General features: G+C 53.0%; 8 protein-coding genes across 8 annotated transcripts; 3 read left to right on the forward strand and 5 right to left on the reverse strand.

Annotated features, from left to right (window-relative positions):
* Positions 1-113: 113 nt before the first annotated feature.
* M436DRAFT_44109 (aquaporin) lies at positions 114-1,377 on the reverse strand (the record flags this gene model as incomplete). Its single annotated transcript, XM_013573076.1, has 2 exons — positions 114-638; positions 694-1,377. The coding sequence occupies 2 exons, from the start codon at positions 1,375-1,377 to the stop codon at positions 114-116; spliced, it is 1,209 nt and encodes a 402-aa protein (XP_013428530.1).
* A 1,931-nt stretch (positions 1,378-3,308) lies between these two features.
* Positions 3,309-6,863, forward strand: M436DRAFT_44240 (heavy metal translocating P-type ATPase; the record flags this gene model as incomplete). Its single annotated transcript, XM_013573103.1, has 1 exon — positions 3,309-6,863. The coding sequence occupies one exon, from the start codon at positions 3,309-3,311 to the stop codon at positions 6,861-6,863; it is 3,555 nt and encodes a 1,184-aa protein (XP_013428557.1).
* Positions 6,864-8,634: 1,771 nt separating this feature from the next.
* Positions 8,635-10,092, forward strand: M436DRAFT_43918 (GDP-mannose pyrophosphorylase A; the record flags this gene model as incomplete). Its single annotated transcript, XM_013573030.1, has 3 exons — positions 8,635-8,706; positions 8,759-8,815; positions 8,875-10,092. The coding sequence occupies 3 exons, from the start codon at positions 8,635-8,637 to the stop codon at positions 10,090-10,092; spliced, it is 1,347 nt and encodes a 448-aa protein (XP_013428484.1).
* Positions 10,093-10,462: 370 nt separating this feature from the next.
* Positions 10,463-12,457, reverse strand: M436DRAFT_80952 (lysyl-tRNA synthetase; the record flags this gene model as incomplete). Its single annotated transcript, XM_013573360.1, has 3 exons — positions 10,463-10,473; positions 10,533-12,248; positions 12,304-12,457. The coding sequence occupies 3 exons, from the start codon at positions 12,455-12,457 to the stop codon at positions 10,463-10,465; spliced, it is 1,881 nt and encodes a 626-aa protein (XP_013428814.1).
* Positions 12,458-12,875: 418 nt separating this feature from the next.
* Positions 12,876-14,012, reverse strand: M436DRAFT_43901 (GPI anchored cell wall protein; the record flags this gene model as incomplete). The annotated part of the gene is made up of 4 exons (XM_013573028.1): positions 12,876-12,903; positions 12,956-13,773; positions 13,840-13,888; positions 13,942-14,012. 4 exons carry the CDS (start codon positions 14,010-14,012, stop codon positions 12,876-12,878), a joined length of 966 nt encoding a protein of 321 aa, XP_013428482.1.
* Positions 14,013-15,318: 1,306 nt separating this feature from the next.
* M436DRAFT_44101 (uncharacterized protein) lies at positions 15,319-16,104 on the reverse strand (the record flags this gene model as incomplete). The annotated part of the gene is made up of 1 exon (XM_013573073.1): positions 15,319-16,104. One exon carries the CDS (start codon positions 16,102-16,104, stop codon positions 15,319-15,321), a length of 786 nt encoding a protein of 261 aa, XP_013428527.1.
* A 1,156-nt stretch (positions 16,105-17,260) lies between these two features.
* On the reverse strand, positions 17,261-18,187 carry M436DRAFT_44517 (uncharacterized protein; the record flags this gene model as incomplete). The annotated part of the gene is made up of 1 exon (XM_013573158.1): positions 17,261-18,187. The coding sequence occupies one exon, from the start codon at positions 18,185-18,187 to the stop codon at positions 17,261-17,263; it is 927 nt and encodes a 308-aa protein (XP_013428612.1).
* A 328-nt stretch (positions 18,188-18,515) lies between these two features.
* M436DRAFT_80956 (nuclear/nucleolar GTP-binding protein) lies at positions 18,516-20,664 on the forward strand (the record flags this gene model as incomplete). The annotated part of the gene is made up of 3 exons (XM_013573361.1): positions 18,516-18,613; positions 18,670-19,411; positions 19,828-20,664. The coding sequence occupies 3 exons, from the start codon at positions 18,516-18,518 to the stop codon at positions 20,662-20,664; spliced, it is 1,677 nt and encodes a 558-aa protein (XP_013428815.1).
* Positions 20,665-21,205: the final 541 nt, after the last annotated feature.

Below are 21,205 nucleotides of genomic sequence, written 5' to 3' on the forward strand. Positions count from 1 at the left end.
TCAGATAGAGCTCCATGGTCATAACATGATTTTGATATCGTCAACTACATTACAAAGAATAAAAAGTGAAACCAGCATCTCTCGTACAATTCGTGAGTAGAGACTACTCTCACCTAGACACCACTGCTGATGGTTCTAGAGTAGCGGTATCTGGGGTCGTGGTCCGCAACCAAACCACCAAGCGGTTCATCGCCACCAGCAGCAAGAGGAGCGTAAAGTTCTTCGTTTGTCGCCATGGCAGGGCTGTCCAATCTCGCCTCGTTGGCGATGCTGTTCATCCTTGGTTGCTGAACGCCAGCACGGCCAAGGTAACTGAAACGACCGAGCTGGCTTCCGGTGGTGACAGCTTGGGGTCTTCGAACAACAGCTGTATCTCCTGAGCTGGTAGAGCCAGTGTGTTGATGCGAGTTAGATCGGAATCCGGTACCATACATGGCAGTGTCTTCTCCAGAGCCACGACGGCCTTGACCATTGGCCACAACTGCGCCGTCTGGTCCACCCTTTTCGGTGACTATCTGGTTGGTCTGGAGTTCGTTTGCGACGTGATGGGCGTCGACTTCGTTGATACCAGCGGCCATGAGCAGGTTCTTTCTCTTCTCGACCTTGGCAGCATGGTCCATATCTTGTCCAGGGTTTGCCTGCAGAGTTGTGTCAGAAAGGCTCGATCAGAATGAGCACAAAGAAAAAACTTACAGTCTCGTATTCCAGGATCTTGATGAACTTGTAGAATCCAGCTGCGACGATTGATCCCAACACAGGGCCCACCCAGTAGATCCAGTGATAGTGTGAAAACTCGCGGTTGACGACAGCAGGTCCGAAGGATCTAGCAGGGTTAAGACTGCCACCCGTGAAGAAGACTCCAGTAAGCTCGGCAATGAAAAGCGAGAGACCGATACCGACAGGCGCAATGAATGTACCCTTGTGCTTTTCAGCGGCCAACATGAAGATGGTAAAGACAAGCTGTGCAGTCAGGAACATCTCAATGAAGAGACCCTGTACAACGGTAGTGCCTCCGCCAAGGGTGGTACGGACGTTGAGTTCGCCAGGGAACATGCAGGATACCAGAGCAGCGGCAGTCATGCCACCGAGGATCTGGGTGACGAACAGCAGGCCACCACGAACCCAGGGGAGTGCACCAATGAGACACATGCCAAAGGTAACAGCAGGGTTGAAGAGTCCACCACTGATGCGGAAGAAGACCCAGGCATTGACAGCCAATGAAAACCCGAAACTCAGAGCAATGTACTGCAGCTGTTGGGGGTTGCTACCAGTCTCGGCAATAGATTGGCCGCTGGAAGTGTTGACACTGTTGGCTACTTGAGCACCAGACAGGGCAAAGTAGAGGAAGAGCACAGTTCCAACGAATTCACCACACATGGCGATGAAATGGTTTCTGACATCGATGTTAGTGGTTTAGACCTAGCCTATTCCAAGAGTATGATCTTTACCTGATGTTATCCGGGATACGATGGATGAAGGGCAGACGAAGGTCTCCATCGTCGAGATCGGCATTGGGGTTGGCGGCCTTTGTGAAAGGGATGGCCAGGCCTCGCCCACCGAGAGGTTGATTGATGTTCATATTGGGCTAGAGATGGGAGTATGAAGAATGGGAACGACAGAAGGTGATGAGACACGAGGGGGAAGATATGGAGAAGGCATTGGAACAAGCTTCATCATCGTCATCGTCTTGTAGGCATAGACTTCAGCCCTCGACAAACCCAGAACAGACAGTGTACGAGAAGGAACAGCTGAGGCTTGACGATACGCAATCAGAGCCGCTAACATGTGAGATTAAGCAACGGGATCTGACGTCGATCTCGAGAAGGAGACATGACACGGGATAGAGTTAGGAGAGGGATTGCTCAGAGCTGCCGCTTCTGTCATCACGAGTCTCTTAGACTTGCCAAAAGAACGAATGTTCTGGGCGGATGCGTGGGAAAGGGCACGTTTGAGGCTGGTAGCACGTTGAGATCGGCGCAAAAAGGTTCCTTAGTGGAGGGAGTGACGAAATGCAGAGTTGAGACAATCGGATGTGGCTGGAATGCCCTAGCCACGATCTGAGGCTCATGAGAAGATCGAGGCGGAGATTGGCAGAACCAAGTTCCAAGTCGCGGCTCAGTGCAAGTACTGTAGCAAGCTGGAGGATTGAGTTTTGCAAGAAAAAGAGTCAAACGCTACTGGATGAAGGGTCGGGATTTTGGGCCTCGATTTTGCACAAGAAATGCAGCTGCATAAGCCACATATGGAGTCGATGGCGTCGAGTGTTGGCCTCGGCACGGACGACGTAGCTGGTGACAGTAGTCACAAGGTGAAGAAGCAATAGCTGGGAGAAAGCAACAAGATAGAGTGGACGTGAGTGGAGACAGAAGCAAGATCAGTCGGTTGACTTGTCGTAAAAGCCAATGGAGTTGTTGCCGTTGCGGCTCCCCAGAGACAGGCACTAGAAGAGTCTACTGTCAAGGGAGTCGGGAGACAGGCGCTCACGGGAGCATGGTGGAGCAAAGAGTCGGCAAAGGTGAGTCTTGTCGGAACAAGGGGAGTGATGTGAGGTTATAAATTGAGGTTGACGGCTGTTCTTGGGCGACACGTATCTGAAAGTGGAACTTGTGGGCATGTGTGTGATATTATTGAAGGATGCATTAGAGCGATATAGAAAGCCGGTCCGAAGTCCGACAGCCGAAGGGTCGTGGTTCGCCCGTAGACTCTCGAGATGCAGGAGTCGTCTGCATTCGGACGAAACGGCCATCAAGCCATGCAATTTGCGTCGTGTGTCTTGTTGGTTACAACAACGACCATGGCCCCTGTTTTGTAGCGATCGTGTTTGCCTTTTTGTTCGACTGCTATTCTTTTTGCCAGAGGTATCCAAGTAGGCCTGCTGGCTGAAAGCTGACGCTCACCATCTGCATATCGCGCCACACGGCAGGCCCTTGTTGGTGTGTTACCGTACCTCTCCGAAGCCCGTCGCAGTCAGCTGAGTCTGGCCAGCCCTCTGTACAAGACTCTGGTATCCTGCTGGACAAGGCCACACATCCTATACATCCTGCTGGTCGAGGCTACATATTCTTAACCGGCCGTGCCGACTGTCGACGCCTTTCCTTTGTTGCGCTTCCTTTGTCTCGCAAACATCAATCATGGCGCCAAAATACCTCCAAGTCTCACAAAGAGACGGCCGTCGCGACAGCACCTCGATCATCTCTCCCACTGGTTCACCGCCAAAGACGGCCCTGCATGGCTCGCCATCCACCGCATCCGAAGGCCCCTCACCACGAGCCTCTCCACAAACCCAGTTCGCCAACTGGAACAACAACATGGGTCCTCGAACCCCTCCACAACCCTCGTCGCAGCCCCAACACCTGGCCACCACTACCCTCAAAGTCGAGGGCATGACATGCGGCGCCTGCACATCCGCTGTCGAGTCCGCTTTCACCCATGTCGGTGGTGTTGGCAGCGTCTCTGTCAGTCTGGTCATGGAGCGCGCTGTTGTCATGCATGATGCTTCCGTAATTTCTGCCGACCAAGTTCGCGAACTTATCGACGATCGAGGCTTCGACGCTACCGTCCTGAACACCGATTTGCCCGCCTCATCACTGGACGATATCGTTGAAGAAGAGTCGGATCAAGACATGATGGGCCTCGGCATCACATCCGCCTCTTCTGCCCTGATGACCACCACTCTCAGTGTAGGCGGTATGACATGCGGCGCATGCACTTCTGCTGTCGAGGGCGCTTTCAAAAATCTTGCTGGAATCAAGAGCTTCAACATTTCTCTGCTGTCCGAAAGAGCCGTCGTTGAGCACGATTCCAAACTCATCACTGCCGACACCATCGCCGAGACCATCGAGGACACCGGCTTTGATGCCTCGATCGTCGAATCAAAGCCTTCGGACCCTCCACGAACAAAAATGCTCTCTTCGGCCAGGAGACAGAGCAGGAAGAACGATGTCTTGTTCACCACCATCATCGCAATCGAAGGCATGACATGTGGTGCGTGTACTTCTGCGGTGACAAGCGGATTCAACGACGTTCCTGGCCTTCTGAAATTCGATATCAGTCTGCTCGCCGAGAGAGCCGTTGTTTTGCACGATCTTACCAAACTCTCTCCGGAAAAGATTGTTGAGATTATTGAAGACTGTGGATTTGACGCAAAGGTCCTGACTTCGCGGGAAGAAGGGGCTTCTCGTTCTAGAAGAGGGAGTAGCACTGTTGAACTGAGGCTGTTTGGTCTCCAGAACGCCGAAGCAGCTTCTGCTCTTGAATCTACACTCAAGAAGCGCAAGGGAAGCACGGCGGTCAAAGTTGACTTCAAAACTGGTAGGGCTTCAGTCGCTTATGATCCTACGCAGACTGGACTCCGTGCAATTGTCGAATCGATCGAGAACGAAGGTCTCAATGCTTTGACCGCTGAGAATGACGATAATAATGCCCAACTGGAGTCGCTCGCCAAAACCAAAGAGATTCAGGAATGGTCAAGGTCATTGAAAGTGTCGCTTTGTTTCGCCATCCCAGTCTTCCTTACTAGCATGATCTTTCCCATGTTCATCAAGCCTCTGGATTATGGAAGCATCAAACTTCCCTTGATTCCTGGACTGTGGCTCGGAGATGTTGTCTGTCTGCTTCTCACCATACCCGTCCAATTTGGCATTGGTTGGCGGTTCTATCGATCTGCCTACAAATCTCTCAAACATGGCTCGCCCACTATGGACGTCCTCGTTGTGCTAGGAACATCGGCCGCGTTCTTTTTCAGTTGCGCCGCTATGCTGGTCTCGATCTTCACATCACCTCACTCAAGACCAGCAACAACATTCGACACGAGCACTATGCTTATCACCTTTATCATGCTCGGTCGTTTCCTCGAGAACAGAGCCAAGGGCCAGACTTCGGCCGCTTTGTCTCGTTTGATGAGTCTGGCACCATCAACCGCTCTCATTTACACAGACCCTATCGCAGCGCAAAAGGCCGCCGACGAATGGGATGATGACAATGAGAAACCTGAGAAAAACTCGCCAAGGGGAGCGCTTGAGGAGAAGACCGTTCCAACAGAACTGCTCGAAGTTGGCGATGTGGTCATTCTCAAGCCTGGTGACAAGGTCCCAGCCGATGGCACTGTCATCCGTGGTGATAGCTACGTGAACGAGAGTATGGTCACAGGAGAGGCAATGCCGATCTTGAAGACCAAGGGAAAGAATCTCATGGCGGGTACTGTCAACGGCGCAGGAAGACTTGACTTCCAGGTCACGAGAGCTGGTCGTGACACGCAACTCAGTCAGATCGTCAGACTTGTTCAGGAGGCCCAGACCAGCCGGGCTCCTATCCAACGTATGGCGGATGTGGTTGCTGGCTACTTTGTCCCTATCATCATCACACTCGGACTGGCTACCTTCACGGCGTGGATGATCTTGAGCCATGTCCTGCAGACACCGCCTACTATCTTCACTAAGGATACCAGTGGCGGGCCACTGATGGTCTGCGTCAAGCTTTGTATCGCCGTGATTGTCTTTGCCTGCCCCTGTGCGCTCGGTCTTGCAACTCCCACAGCTGTCATGGTCGGTACAGGAGTCGGCGCTGAGCAAGGTATTCTCATCAAAGGCGGAGCTACTTTGGAGACGGCCACGAAGGTCACTCACATTGTCCTCGACAAGACCGGCACCTTGACCATGGGCAAGATGAGTGTATCACGATCCGATGTGCAGGGTGGCTGGACCGCCGATGCAGCTAAGCTTCGTCTCTGGTGGACCATAATCGGGCTCGCCGAGATGGGCAGCGAGCATCCTATTGCACGTGCCATCACAAGTGCAGCGAAATCACACCTTGGTCTTGGGTCAGACGGCACCCTTGATGGCAGTGTAGGTCATTTTGTCTCTACAGTTGGCAAGGGTATCTCAGCTTCTGTGGAAGCAGCCATCTCCCCCGAACGCAAGCGCTACAATGTCATGATCGGTAACACCTCATACCTGCGCTCTCGTGGCGTGGCAGTCCCAGATGACGCCGACGACACCAATGACTACGAGGCTAGCAAGGACGCAAACGCGGCCTCTGAGCAGCAATCCGCAGGAGTCACAACGATCCACACCTCGATCGATGGTCTCTACACCGGCCCTCTGTCTCTATCCGACACCCTCAAGCCTTCAGCTCCCGCGGCAATCTCTGCTCTGCAACGCATGGGTGTCACTTGCTCGATCGTCACTGGCGACCAGGCAAGCACAGCACACTACGTGGCCAAACTCCTCAACATCCCCAAGCACAATGTCCACGCTGGAGTACTTCCCAGCGGCAAGCGCGAGATTGTAGAAGAGCTTCAAGCACAAGGCATTATTGTAGCCATGGTAGGGGACGGCGTCAACGACTCCCCTGCGCTTGCGACCGCGAACGTTGGCATCTCGCTCGCCTCGGGCACAGACGTCGCCATCGAGGCCGCAGATGTCGTTCTCATGCGTCCTGACCATCTGCTCGACATTGCATCCGCTCTTGCCTTGTCCCGCGCCATCTTCCGACGCATCAAGTTGAACCTAATCTGGGCGTGTCTTTACAACGCCATCGGCTTGCCCATCGCGATGGGCTTCTTCTTACCTTGGGGTCTTTCTCTGCCGCCCATGGCCGCTGGAGCCGCAATGGCATGTTCGAGCGTCACGGTTGTAGTGTCGAGTCTTCTGTTGAAACGATGGCAGCCACCGAGATACATTCGAGAGGCTGCTGCCAGGGAAGTCGGTGAGAGCGAGTTGTTTGCAGATGTCGACACTGCGGTTCAGAGCCGGGGTGTGAGTGACTGGGCGCAAGGGCTTGTGGGATTGATCAGAAGCAAGAGAGGAGATGGCAATACTGATAGAGGTGCTTACGTGCCCTTGCAGAGGTTTGAAGAAGTTTAGATACTTTCGCAATGATACCTATTTGATTTCAAACCTTCTACTCCAATCAATCGCTATGTGTGACGCAATGAGCATGTCAACCTTCTTCCGCGAGAGCTGCTGCACTTGATGCTAGATTTGGAGGCTGATGGTCACGTGCGATAGTAACGCAGGAATTCGATGTCGATCGACAGCACTTTACTACTTCTGAGAATACACTCAGTGCAGCAACAGGAGACGTAGTCGTCGTCGTCCTTCATACTCACGTCCAGTGAGCTCGCGATCAGATGATGATGTTGAATACTCTATAGCATGGTGACCGGTTGGTGACGCTAGCCCAATCGAGCTAGCCATCTGATATTGCGAGAAGCACGACAAGAACATACCGAACGAGATGTAGCGCGCGAGAATTTCTTTCCAGTCTCAATTTGCTCGAAGAAAGGGTTGTCTCCTTGCGAGAAGGTAATGGGTGTCGGAAAAGCAACCAGACCATCTGTTGTACCGCAGGTGACGCTAGTGTGCAAGACGCGCAGCACGATGGAGTTGGTCCAAGGAATAACAAAAGAAAAACGGTTCGCATGTGCTCTGTGACGACAAGGAACGCAAACTTGTTCACACTTGACTGTACATAATGGGTGGAGCGAGAGACAGCACCATTTGATCTTCATCAATGCTGAGATGACACTCGTCTGGCGGTGTGGTGCCGCGGAATGATCAAAGCTTCTCTCTAGGATCGTCGTCTTCTGGTCTCAAGACACCGCAATTGATGGTGTGATTGGATCTGAGCACCGTGAGCAAATGGCTCTGTTGATTCAGTCCTTGCTAAAGTGTCAGTCACATGAGAGGGACTGGTATATCTAGATATCCTTCATGCTCTGTGGACCATGAATCAATCAAGTCACTACCTGGACTACCTTTATTACGCTCGGGGTAGTGCTTGTTTGACTTGTCTGGTTGCAGTGCTCAGGGGCAGGTCGGCGACAAGAAAAGCCTCGTATCAGATGGAACTAATTGCCCGAGCCTTCGATGTCCGACATCGTGAGCCTGCACAGCCCTCGACAATCCTGAGGTCACGCTGATTGCAGTGGTGCATGTTTGCCCTGGTACCTCAGGTCTAGTCCGTCGAATCAGATAAGAGTGCTGGAGTGCGATACAGGTTATCTCGCTCTGTCTCTGATTATGATGATGCGATGCCTTGCGGTGTGGGCATGAGTTGGTGATGAAGTCAAGCATGCTGCAGAGGCGGAGCTACAAGATTGGAACATGAAAACAATGAGAGCTCTGAGCTCACTAGACCAGAGAAGCTGTAATATAGTGTAGAAAAAGAGGTACAAGATGGGTCTTGGTGGCCTCTAGAAGCGCTACAATGAAGCTACGAATAATCTATATTTGGATGATGGTGAAAGCCAGTCGAGCAGGCGCAAAGGAGGCTCCAGCTGAGGGTGGCAGCAGCAGTGAATTGTGCGACGCGGCTCTGGACAGTGGACTCGACGGACAGACGCAGAGGGACAAGAAAGGGGAGCGGTGGTTCAAACGGTTGGATGAAAGAAGGGAGTCTCCAAACCAAAAGGCAGACTATGAATAGGGGCGGACCCTTGCTAAGGCGTTGCCCCTGGCGGTGATTCGTGTAGCGGCGGGGTGCGTGGGTGCTGCCATGTTGGAATTGGAACAGCTGGTGCTTCATTTCATCCTGTCCAGTCCACCTTGATTGTCTGGTCTCTTTTTGCTTCTTCTTCTTCTTCTTCTTCTTTCTACTCTACGTCTCTCTAATATACGCTCTTTCTTCTCCATAATGTCGTCGCTACAACTTCCCTCTCGCAGCAGGAGCCGCAACCCTGTGCCCTCTACCAAAGCTGTCATCTTGGTGAGTCTAGCTACGGCCAGAGACTCTCACAGCTGCTAATGCGATCCCACAGGTTGGAGGACCCAGCAGAGGTACTCGATTCCGCCCGCTGTCTCTGGATGTGCCCAAGGTGAATCAATGCAATCCCTCAACCACAACGACTCGATCTAACCAGCTTGCGCCAAACAGCCCCTCTTCGAAGTCGCCGGCAAGCCCATCATCCAGCACTGCTTCGATGCTGTCACCAGAGTCCCCGAGATCTCCGAAGTTTTCCTCGTTGGTTACTACGACGAGACTGTCTTTCGCGATTTCATCAAGGATGCCCACCGCGAATACCCCCACATCTCCATCCGCTACCTGCGCGAGTACACCGCCCTAGGCACCGCCGGTGGTCTTTACCACTTCCGTGATGCCATCCTCAAGGGTCGCCCCGACCGCTTCTTCGTCCTCAACGCCGATGTCTGCTGCTCTTTCCCGCTGGGCGAGATGCTGCGTCTGTTCGAAGAGAAGGATGCCGAGGCCGTCATTCTGGGCACCCGCGTGTCCAACGAAGCCGCCACAAACTTTGGATGCATTGTCAGCGACACCCACACCAAGCGTGTCCTGCACTACGTCGAGAAGCCCGAGGGCCACATCAGCAACCTGATCAACTGCGGTGTCTACCTCTTTAGCACCGAGTGCATCTTCCCCAGCATCAAGACCGCCATCAAGCGCCGCAGCGACCGCCCTCGTCTGCTGTCCTACCCTTCCTCCGAAGCCCTCGACAGCCGCGACTTTTCGCTCAACAACGCAGACGACCATGACGATGACGAGAACCGCAAGAACGAGGTCATCCGTCTCGAGCAAGACATTCTGTCCGACCTGGCAGACAGCTCAAAGTTCTTCGTCCTCGAGACGACCGATTTCTGGCGCCAGATCAAGACCGCCGGTTCCGCCGTGCCCGCAAACGCCCTCTACCTCATGAAGGCCTTCCAGCAGCAAAGCGACGACCTCGCCAAACCCTCAGCCGTCATCCTTCCTCCCGTCTACATCCACCCTACAGCGCAGGTAGATCCCACTGCCAAGATCGGCCCCAATGTCTCAATCGGCCCTCGTGCTGTGGTTGGTGCCGGTGCCCGTATCAAGGACTCGATCGTCCTGGAAGACGCCGAGATCAAGCACGACGCCTGTGTTTTGTACTCCATCATCGGCTGGTCTTCGCGCGTTGGTGCCTGGGCCCGTGTCGAGGGCACTCCTACCCCTGTCCGCGAGCACCACACCACCATCATCAAGAACGGCGTCAAAGTCCAGAGTGTTACCATTTTGGGCAAGGAGTGTAACGTCGGCGACGAGGTGCGCGTTCAGAACTGTGTCTGCTTGCCCTACAAGGACCTCCGCAGGGATGTGACCAACGAGGTTATCATGTAAAGGCCTTGTTTCTCTGTTCCTGACGATACCAAAAAACATGAGCATTTTCACGGGGCTTTCTTCTTTCTTGCGGCGTACATGGGAAACACTACCCCCTTTTCTTTTTCTTATTACTCTACTGTTCTTACGATATCAAAATAGGCCGATACTCTATTATAAACATCTTGAATCCTCTCTGCTTACAGAACTGTCATTTTGCTGGGATGAGAATGGACAATTGGAAGTTTGACATAGAGGAGTAAATCGCAAGGGAGTGAAAATGGCGTGTATTGATTCGTGTTCTATTTGACAATGTTTTTGCTTTTACATTGCGTGAGCTGACTTTACAGACGCTGCTCGCACAGCCGGACAGTATCCGTCTCAACAACGTCTATTTGTGGGCTGCAGAAGACAATGTCAGTAAGCAAAGTTCAATGACGAGAGAATTTAGCAAGACTTACGGATACCCTCCTCAGGCATGGGAGTGACGTCGACAACTTCGGCAGCCTTGGGCTTCTCGCCCTGAGACTTGTCGTCCTTCATGAATGGGAAGGTGAGAACCTCCTTGATCGAGTAGTGGTTGGTAAGGAACATGACCATGCGGTCGATACCCATACCCCAACCACCGGTAGGCGGCAGACCGTACTCGAGAGCCTGGCAAAAAGTCTCGTCGACAAGCTGGGCCTCGTCGTCACCCTGCTCCTTCTGGCGAGCCTGCTCTTCGAAACGCAGACGCTGGTCAAAGGGATCGTTCAACTCGGTGTAGGCGTTGACAATTTCCTTCTTGCAGACAAAGGCCTCGAAACGCTCACAGAGACCCTTGTTGCTGCGGTGGTACTTGGCCAGAGGAGACATCATCTGGGGGTGACCAGTGATCATGGTGGGATTGATGCACTTTTCCTCGATGAACTCACCGACAAGCTTGTCGAGCATGCGGGCGTTTGTGAGAGGGGCGGAGCACTGGACGTTCATCTTCTTGAGCATGCGCTTGAGGAACTCGTTGGTCTCGTCGCTGTGTAGTTGGTCGCCTTCAGGGAACTTTTCACCGCAGGCCTCCTCGAGAGCGGGGATCATTTCGATGCGCTTCCAGGGCTTGGCCCAGTTGACGGTGTAGACCTCGCCGTGCTGGGTCTCGAACTTGGTCTCGTAGCCACCGGTCAAGTGCTTGACGAGGTTGGAAACGAGGTCCTCGGTGGTGTCCATGAGATCGTAGACATCAGCGTATGCCTCGTAGAACTCGCAAGTGGTGAACTCGGGGTTGTGGGTAAGATCGATACCCTCGTTACGGAATTGACGGCCGATTTCGTAAACACGCTCGAGACCACCAACAATCAGCTGCTTGAGGTACAGCTCGGGAGCGATACGCATGTACAGCTCCATGTCGAGGTCGTTGTGGTATGTCTTGAAGGGCTTTGCGGTGGCACCACCGGCGATGGCGTTCATCATGGGAGTCTCGACCTCGATAAAGTCGCGGGTGTCGAAATAGTTGCGGATGTAGGTGACCATCTTGGAGCGGGTGATGAAGGTGCTGCGAGTGTGGTCGTTCATGATCAGATCGAGGAACTTGCGGCGGTGGCGCTGCTCCTGGTCCTTGAAGCCGTAGTACTCGTCGGGCAGCTGGTGCAAGCAGGGAGTGAGGAGAGTAACCTCCTGGGCGAAGAGCGAGAGCTCACCCTGGTCGCGGTTGCGGGGGTTTGTGCGGCCGGGGTATCCCTTGATACCAATGATGTCGCCGCGGCGGAGCAGCTCGTGCTGGTCGGCGAAGGAACGGTCGCTGGTCGACTCCTGCGACTGGCACATGATCTGCATGCGGACGCCCTCTGCGCGGACATCGTAGAAGCACAGGTTGGCACCCGACGAACGCTTGTTGTAGATGCGGGCACCGATGCACAGCGTCTTGTCCTTGAGGTGCTCGCCCGACTTGAGGTGGCCGAACTCGGGCTCGAACTTGCGCAGATCGTAGTCGACGTGGAACTTGTGCGGGTAGGGGTTGGGCTCGTGGCTCTGGCGCAGCTTCTGGATGGCTCTGCTGCGGATCTCGAAGTACTGGTTGGGGTTCAGGTGGGCCTCCTCCTCTTCGGCGCTGACCGTCTTCTTCTTGGCCGGTGGTGCAGTGTTGGTGGCAGCCTTTTCGGCCTTCTTGGCCTCCTTTTCACGCTGCTTCTGGCGCTTCTTGACTGCCTTGCTCTCAGCATACTCTGTCCACTCTGACGCGGCCACAGACACACTCACGCTCGGTCTTGCTGACCTTCTCGCCCGTCACCTCGTCCGTGTACAGGGTGGGGGCTGCGGCATTGTCGCCTGTGGTCAGCTCGCCCACCTTCTCGGTGACGTTGTTGACTGCATCCTTGACAGCGTTGGCTGCTGCTTGTGCTTGGTCGGCCATGATTGTCGTGTATAAGAGTAGCTCTGACCCTCCCACGAAAGACGAAAAATGTCACTACGAGAGTCATAACTCTTGGCACGCGGGGCTGCTAGCACGCCAGCCCTGTCTACCATCTGCCACCCCTCTCGTCATCTCATAAACCAACATATAAATCATAGAAATTTGATTGACGGAGGAAACACTATCTCATAGAAACAGAACTGTCACGCGGTGAGAGTATAAAGCTAATATAAGTAGTGTTCGCAGCATAGAAACTATTGTCATTATGTTATTCAAGGTAGATACGAATAGAAATAAACGACAGAGCATGATCAACAAACACATTCAGGGCATGAGAATACGAAAAGTGGACCGAGCGTCCAAGAAGGAATTGTCGTTAGTCCCAGCCCTCAGAAGGGGGTACCGGCTGGAGACACATCTAGCACACGGTGATGTAGAGACCGATACTACATTCGCAGTTAGTATCAAACAATCATACAGGCATCCAGTACAACTTACGGGCTGGGATTGTAGTCCTGGAAGTACGAGAACTGAGTGTTGTCTGAAGCAGATAGACTGAAGCCAATGGCAGAGTTGCCCGGGCAGGGGAAGGTTGCGATGACCGAGGATGTTCCAGGAGCCACCTTGGTCACTCCATAGTCGGTAGCAACGCCTGGCTTGTTGTTGTATGTAGTGCCTGAGCTGGCGGGTCCCTTCAACATAGCAAAGTCGATTCCGCCAGCACCCGAGAAGTCGAACGACGATGTCTCCAGATTCTTCTGCTCAGGGAAGAGGAAGACTAGAGAACAAGTCTTTCCACTGTCAGAGCTGGGTATGTCAAAGTTGAACAAGCTGGAGACAGTGTTGGAGACCGTGCCGTTGTACTGAGTGCCAAAGGCCTTGTCAGGCTGCTTCGAGTCGACGGGAACGATGAGATGGGGATACTCGTAAGCGCCAGAGAGGGCAGCAGGACAAGTCTTGGGAGCAGGGGCTGGTGCAGGGCAACCTGATTTGCAGTTGTCTGCTCCCAAGGTGATCGAAACACAACCACCTTGACCAGCTGGAGCAACAGTGTAAATGTTGTAACCACCATTGTCCCCAGTTGGGCAAGCCTTGAAGTCGGTGTTGCCCTTGTAAGACAATGCACCATCACAAGAGACGGAGAAACCATCTGTAGGGCTAGCACCCACATCACATTGGAACTGGGTTGTTGGAGGGGTCAGGATGCAACCACGACCATTACCGTCGGTGAGACCACCTTTGGAATCGATGCAGTAGGTTCCCTGTCCGTTGGCGAGTCCAGAGGTCTGGCCGATTCTATTCTGACCATCGCTAAGCTTCAAAAGGTGTTAGTCCAGCTAGACAGTAGGACGATGGCCGTGAAGGGGCGTGCAACAACTCACCTGGCCGACGACTCCGCCAGGGCCACCGGAGGCAGTCAGATGGAAGCAGCTGGAGGGCACAAGGTTAGCAAGCTCTCAGTGAACACTGCACGCCTTACTCACCAGGTTGAGTCGCGAGCAATAAGTGCATCTGCTGCTGCAATGAGAGCTGCCGAGACGAAGATTGATTTCATGATTGTGATATTGGCACTGAGATAGAGGCAGAGAGTCGTTTGTGTGTCGCTGGTCGATTGATAGTGGTTCTAATGATGATGAAGAGAAGACCAAATCAAGCTGCTGGGGATGGACTATATATATGTTCAAGGTATATGTCATGAGAGCAAGATTGCCATCAGCCAAGTCGACTTACCGTGAGATCGTAAGATGAGGAGTACCGGACAAGCGAGCTTGTTTGCATTAGGAATGTAAGAGCAGCAAAGCAATGATGTCGCCAATTGATCCTTCTCGTCTTGCCTGTCATAGTTGGAACTACTATTCCCGATGCACCATACAAAAGGTCATCTGAGCAACGTGCAATTGGGATCCTCCGAGGAGAATGTCGACGTTGGATTAGACTAGTCGATCTCACAGTGCAGTTCACCATCGAGGTATACCTAGCGCGATATTTCGCTCGACACGCGGCGGATACGAGGGGCGGACGGCGACACGGCATCTTGTGCGCTGTGTCTAAAGAAGCATATACCACCATAGCCTCTTCCGTGGACGAGCTATACGAGAAAAAGGTCTCGCGGTCGGAGCAATGGAAGAAGTGATACGATACTCACTTGGACTCGATATTCGGATGGATGTGAAACCACCCCGCAAACGCGGAGGCTGCATGCATGGCTTGGCAGACGTCCTCCAAATCAACGTCACGATTGACCTGTGTTTTAACTCAAAACAAACAAGCTCATGGAAAATCGGAATGATATTCTATTGATAGCATATACACATATCGAATGACAGAACCGATCTGCAACCTTGATGGGCCATGTGACAGACCTCGATGTCAAAGCCCATCACCACACCGTCGGACCGCTAGGATTTTAAAGGCAGGAGGAATTGATCCTGCTGTCAGCACAAAGACAAGCATACTCACAAGCAAGTGCCTCAGAACCAAGAGTTACGAAAAGATGGAAGGGGAGTTGAGAGTCGCAAAAATCCTGGTATATCAGAGAGGGTTGGGCTTGCATTCGAGGCAGTACTACATCTATACGGTTGAGATGACGTATGAAAGACTGGCTCCATCACGAACATCGCTATCTCGTCGCACCTCGAACCTTTGACAACCTTCAAATTGCCAACTGGCCATCTGACCACCGTTGTATAACGTTCCGCTCTCTTGCACATTAACTTTCCACCATTTTCTTCCTCTTTGGTGACATTCTGTTCCCTTTCTCTTTGATGACATTCCATTCTCCTCCTCTTGGTCATCTTGTATATCCTCCGTTGACTCGGACGCTAAGCGTAGCTAGACGCTGTCACGGCTTTTGTTGGTGATCAAGTCTCCTTGGACTTCTTTCTGGCGGCGGTATCGTCGTCTGATTCAACCTTGCGCTTGAGAACTGTCTGGACCTTCTTGACAACCTTAGGCTGTGTGATGAGGGGACGCAGGAAAGCGTCAGCGACAGCATGGTCACGATGAGGGTCGAAGGTCAACTGCTGAATGCCACGAAGGCGCTTCAGAGACGAGAAACCAGGGATCTTGCTCAAGGTTGCAAACTTGCGACGGCTGTGGTTGATCATGAAGTGACCAGCAGGATCCTTACGGGCAGACATGATGAGAGTGAGCTTCTGGAGCGTATCAGACTCTGTAAGGAGCCTAGCTCCAGCCGCGGCGACCGAGAGGTTGTCGTAGTGAACAGACACATTGCGCATATGCTTTCTTCTGATTGGGCCGATGTTGTGGAAGAACTCCTTCAGGCTGCTCATGTCTGTGAACTGAAAGTGGTTCTGGCGGAAGAATTCAGGCATGGCCTCCTCGAAGATATCCTTGTTCACCGAGAGGAGCGCAAGGAAACTTTGGACGGGAGGCATAGTGAGAGCGTCTTGAGAGCAGGTCTCCCAGATAGGGACCCTCTCGTCGTGAGCCACGAAAGATCTGTTGCCGACAAGCAGGCGAAAGCCGGAGACTTTGAGGATAAGATGATAGATCTTCACGCGGACCTCGAGGGGAATCTTCATGAATAGACACGAAGAAGTGGCCTGCTCAGCAATGGCGAGACCGTCTCCGAAGCACTTGCTGTACAATCTCTTGGTGAAGGCGTACGCGGCGCCTGCCGTCATGGAATACATCTTCTGGTTGCTTGAGTTGTGCTTGGAGTGGACGGGAATTCCGTAGGTGCGCAGATAGCTTGAGTGCTTGGTTAGCACGGCACATCTAGATGAGTGGAAGCTAGAAGTTTTATCAACACACCTTTCGACGCGACGAGCAAGGTCATGGATACCCTGACCATGGGTTTGGTATCCAGATCTTCCGAAGAAGAACTGAGCGGCCTGTCTCTGGAAGAAGACAACATTGGTAAAAGCAAATTCGCCAATCTGGGAGACCAAGAGCCACTCATCTGAGGAGTAAGCAAGAGCGAGGAGAACAAGCTCTTCATCAGACAGTCTGCACTTGGTTTTAGACTGGCGCTGCTGGATGATCTTGTTGACTCGTGCCTTGATGGCCTTCTTCGAGCCTCTGTCGCGAGATCTTGTCATCGGGTCCGGAAGCTCAATTTGAGCATTGGTGGGGCTGGTAACAGACATTGTCTGGAGATATAGAGGAGTTGGACGATATTTTGAATGAGAAAGGAGAATAAAAGTGGTCGCACCTGGTGTGTGATGTAGGAAAAGTCTCGAAGTCCGTGAGGGAAGTTGAAGTGAGATAGCAGAAGTGACGGGGAAGCAGTTGCTGCGATCAAATAAGCGGGTCCTCGTCGAGAAGGGCGCATCGAGAGTGCCGAGAAGGTGTTAGGAAGTGAGTGAACAACACATGTTGGCGGTATAGAGCATGCGCGTGTAGACTTCAGCGCAGGCTGGGCCGGGGCAAGGTCATTGCACACGTCGAACTCGACGCTGCAACCCAGGAAAAGAAGGGTCGACGAGGTAAGTTGAGCATTGAATTTCCTCAACACTTGTTGCCTATGCCAATGTGTAGCGTCGTAACGATCAGAACGAAAGAAGAAGATACATCGAATGGAAGCCTGCAGGCTTCAGAGGACAAATAGATACGCCGAGCTTGATCCGGCGAATCCTCCAGCTTTTGTGCGTGTTCCCTGCAGGCCTCGTTCCGGGGAGTTTGCTCTTTTATCGTTGGAGAAATCAGCTGGCACAAAATAGGGGGCCAAATACCAAACACGAGAACTGGTGGATCAAAGACAAGAAAAGAGAGTCCATGGATGAGAGAGGCTATAGAACATGGGGTGATAGAAAGACGGATATTATACAAGAAGGCAGACTAGAAGGAAGACTTTGAAGGCAACTGACCTCCAGTCAACTCGGCAGCCATTCTGCGAACTCTGGCAGCAGTCAAGGCAGTATCCTTATTCATGGTTGACTGGTTGAGAGCACCACCACGGACACCTCTGGCAGTCGCCGAATTGAGCATGTCAACGATAGAGCTGGGGGCGCTTGGTTTGTTGTCCCAAACGCTGGCACCATAGTTGCCAAAGGAACGAGGGTCGGCAACAGTACCAAAAGCCTTGTCGATGGCAGTGGAGAGCTGAGCGTCATTGACAATGAAGTCGCGAGCATTGACGTAGAGCGAGTGCAGGGCATCCTGACGGTCTTCTTGACGAGCAGCCTGCTTCAGGGCGTGTCGTTGACGCATGTCGGCCAGGCGAGCCTCTTTGTTGGGGTCTTGCAGCGGGCCCTTTTGCAGAAGGCTGAGCAAGTTGGAGTCGACAGAGGGGGCAGTAAGACGCTCGTCTTCGCGTTCTGGACGATGCAGACGGGCCTCGCGTTCTTGCTGGCGAAGGGTGGCACGAGTGGCCATGTATTCGTCCGACTTGACTCTGCGGTGCTGCAGAGCATTGAGACCCTCTTTCAAGTTCTTCCTTCGCGAAGCAGCCATACGCTCTTTCCAGATGGAGCGGGGATCATTGTGAGATTGTGGGCGAGAGGGCTCTTTGGTGGCTTGATCCACCTTGAGGGGTGCCTTGGGGTCCTGGCCGGCAAAAACATTGCGTGGAACGGGGAGGATACCCTTGAGGCGGGTCTTATCCGGGAGAGTCTGCTGAGGGGCCTGAGGAATGTCCATGTAGCGAGGAGATTCGGGACCCAGGGCCAGCTGGGAGGCCGAGATGGAGAAGGAGCGAGGAGCGGAGCGGGAGGCACATGAAGGGCATGTGTAAAGGCCAGTGGCCTGTGGTAGACGGACAGGCATCTCGGGTCGTGTGTGTATGGAACAGTGGGCGGCGCCTGCTTGTTCGAGACTGCTACTGCTGCTGCTGCTGCTCTTGGACTGGCAAGTGCCCTCTCTTGCGCGGGCTCGCTGGTCTTGTCTTGGCGGGCGTCGCTGCCAGAAAAAAAGACACAGCCAATCAACAAGGCCCGGCCTCCGCAAAAGCCGGCCGTGCGCTGCGGAGTTGCTAGTGGCCGCGCATAAAAAAAGTCCTTCTCTCCCTCGCTCTTGCTTCGTCTCTGCGTGGGTTGTTTCGAGCTCCCTCCCTGCCATATTTTCTTCCAGTACACCTCGAGTCGCCGCTGTCAGAATGGGTACCGGCAAGAAGGAGGCTGCGCGCAAGACGCGTCAGGGCAAGGTTGGCGATGGCATGGCCAATGTCAAAGTCAAGGGCGAGAACTTCTACAGGTGCGTTTGCCTCGCTCGACTGCACACACACACGCAGCATGCTGACATGCCCGCAGAGACGCAAAGAAGGTCAAGAAGCTCAACATCCTCACCAAAGGCACTGCTCAGCGCAACGCTGCTGGTGACATCACAAAAGCCGCCGTCTTCCAGTCGCGTGAAAGGCCCTCGGCCCGTATCGAGCCCAACCGCAAGTGGTTCACCAACACCCGTGTCATCTCCCAGGATGCTCTGTCCGCCTTCCGTGGCGCCGTCCAGGCTCAGCAGAATGATCCTTACTCGTACCTGCTCAAGCAGAACAAGTTGCCTATGAGCTTGATCAAGGACGACGAGACCAAGAAGAACGGCTTGAAGCAGCACCAGGCAAAGATTGCCGTCGAAACCGCTCCCTTCTCGGATACCTTTGGCCCCAAGGCTCAGCGTAAGCGCCCAAAGCTCGCCGTCAGCTCTCTTCTCGACCTCGCTGGCGAGTCGGACAAGATGCACGAAACCTATCTCGACCGTCTCGAGCAAGCTCGCCTTGCTAGTGGTCTATCTGTCGACGACGGACAAGACACCGAGGCCGACGGTGCTTTGACCGCTGCAAGAGAGGCCATCTTCTCTAAGGGTCAGAGCAAGCGTATCTGGAACGAGCTTTACAAAGTCATCGATTCAAGTGATGTTGTCATCCACGTCCTGGACGCGAGAGATCCTCTTGGTACGCGTTGCCGAAGTGTCGAGAAGTATATCCGCGAAGAGGCTCCCCACAAGCATCTTCTGTTCGTGCTCAACAAGTGCGATCTGATTCCCACAAGCGTTGCTGTAAGTTCATCTCCATTCCTTTTCGTCCGCATGTTCTATTGTCCCACCTCGCATCCCATGCCAGCGTTAAGTCAAGGCTCCTTCCGCATTTTGTGTGCGTTTTTCACCATGGAAGGAGACTGTTACAACTCTGGCAGATCGAAGTCGGCCCGCCGCTAGACCCCGTTATGGACGTCTAGTAGATTGCTTGCCGTCTTGGTTTGCTTTCAAAAGGGTTCGAGCGTGTTTCGTTTGAGTTGAGTACCTCTCCCGCTCGTATGGGTGGCTCATGGAGGCTCTCTTAGTTATGATCCACACATCTCTTGCTGCATTCTTTTTGCTTCTTTTTTTTTGGTCGATATCTCTCCTGTTTTTCTGCCTCCACAACATGCGTACGATTCTAGTTTGTGTATTCAGGGTACTGACTTTGAATCAAGGCCAACTGGGTTCGCCTTCTCGGCAAGGAATATCCTACTCTTGCATTCCACGCCTCAATCAACAACTCGTTCGGAAAAGGATCCCTGATCTCGCTTCTGCGCCAGTTCTCCGCTCTGCACTCATCTCGCAAGCAGATCTCGGTTGGTTTCATTGGATACCCCAACACCGGCAAGTCTTCCATTATCAACACTCTCCGCAAAAAGAAGGTGTGCAACGTTGCTCCTATTCCTGGTGAGACCAAGGTCTGGCAATACATTACGTTGATGAAGCGTATTTACCTCATCGACTGCCCTGGTGTCGTTCCTCCAAACATGGGTGATACGGATGAAGATATTCTTTTGCGTGGTGTCGTCCGTATTGAGAACGTCGAGAATCCTGAACAGTATGTCGCTGCTGCACTCAAAAAGTGTAAGAGACACCACATCGAACGAACATACGACGTTCGTGACTGGGAGACACCGACCGAGTTCCTCGAACTTCTCGCTCGCAAGGGTGGCAAGTTGCTGAAGGGTGGTGAAGCCGACATGGACGGCGTAGCCAAAATGGTTCTGAATGACTTCCTTCGTGGCAAGATCCCCTGGTTCACCCCACCACCAGCATCTGCAGCCGCATGGGCTGCTGCTGAGGAGGCAAAGGCTGAGCTTCAAACTGAGATCATCAAAAAGAGAAAGCGTGCAGTCACAGATGAAGATGGAGAAGCCGAAGAGGAAGATGACGAAGAGGAGGTCGAAGACGAAGAAGAAGAGGGAGAAGATTTCGCCAACTTCACAAGTGACGAGGAAGATGAAGAAGCTGCTGGTGAGGGCGTCGCCATCGAAGCGACCGAGGAAGGTTGAGGTGATCACGAGCATCAATCATGGTCTCGACTACCTTGATTCCAAATCCTGCAAAACGCCAAATTCCCCCTCCCGTCAACACTTCAGCCTGGCATAAGTGTTGACACAAGATGTGGACCAAAACTGGTTCACATTCTATCGCTCACCTTCACTTCACTGTTCAGTGATCCAAGACATGTACGTTGATGGCATCAATCCGTCTTGTCGTTGCCTCGCGCCAAGCGCTACCTTTGCAGAGTTTCCACACATCTGCCCAAAGCCAGCTACCTGTGCTGTTCACATGGTGTCTCGTCCTCCCCAAGGGGGAGTAAATCCACCGTGACTTGACATAAATTCACTGTCAAGGAAGCGACAGGGCAACCTGTTCCGGCTTCACAAATATTGTAAATAGTCACGTATGAAGATCTTGATTCAGGATACCTTTCGCTGTTTTTACATGTATTCTCCGTCAGGTGGTTGTTGCTACCTCAACAATTCGAAGGGAAGATGATCCATCTGCTTGATCCATCATTCTGCCGAAAACTTTTCACGGTACTCGGGT

This window comes from Aureobasidium namibiae (genome assembly GCF_000721765.1).
Source record: "Aureobasidium namibiae CBS 147.97 unplaced genomic scaffold scaffold_6, whole genome shotgun sequence".
Taxonomy (NCBI): domain Eukaryota; kingdom Fungi; phylum Ascomycota; class Dothideomycetes; order Dothideales; family Saccotheciaceae; genus Aureobasidium; species Aureobasidium namibiae.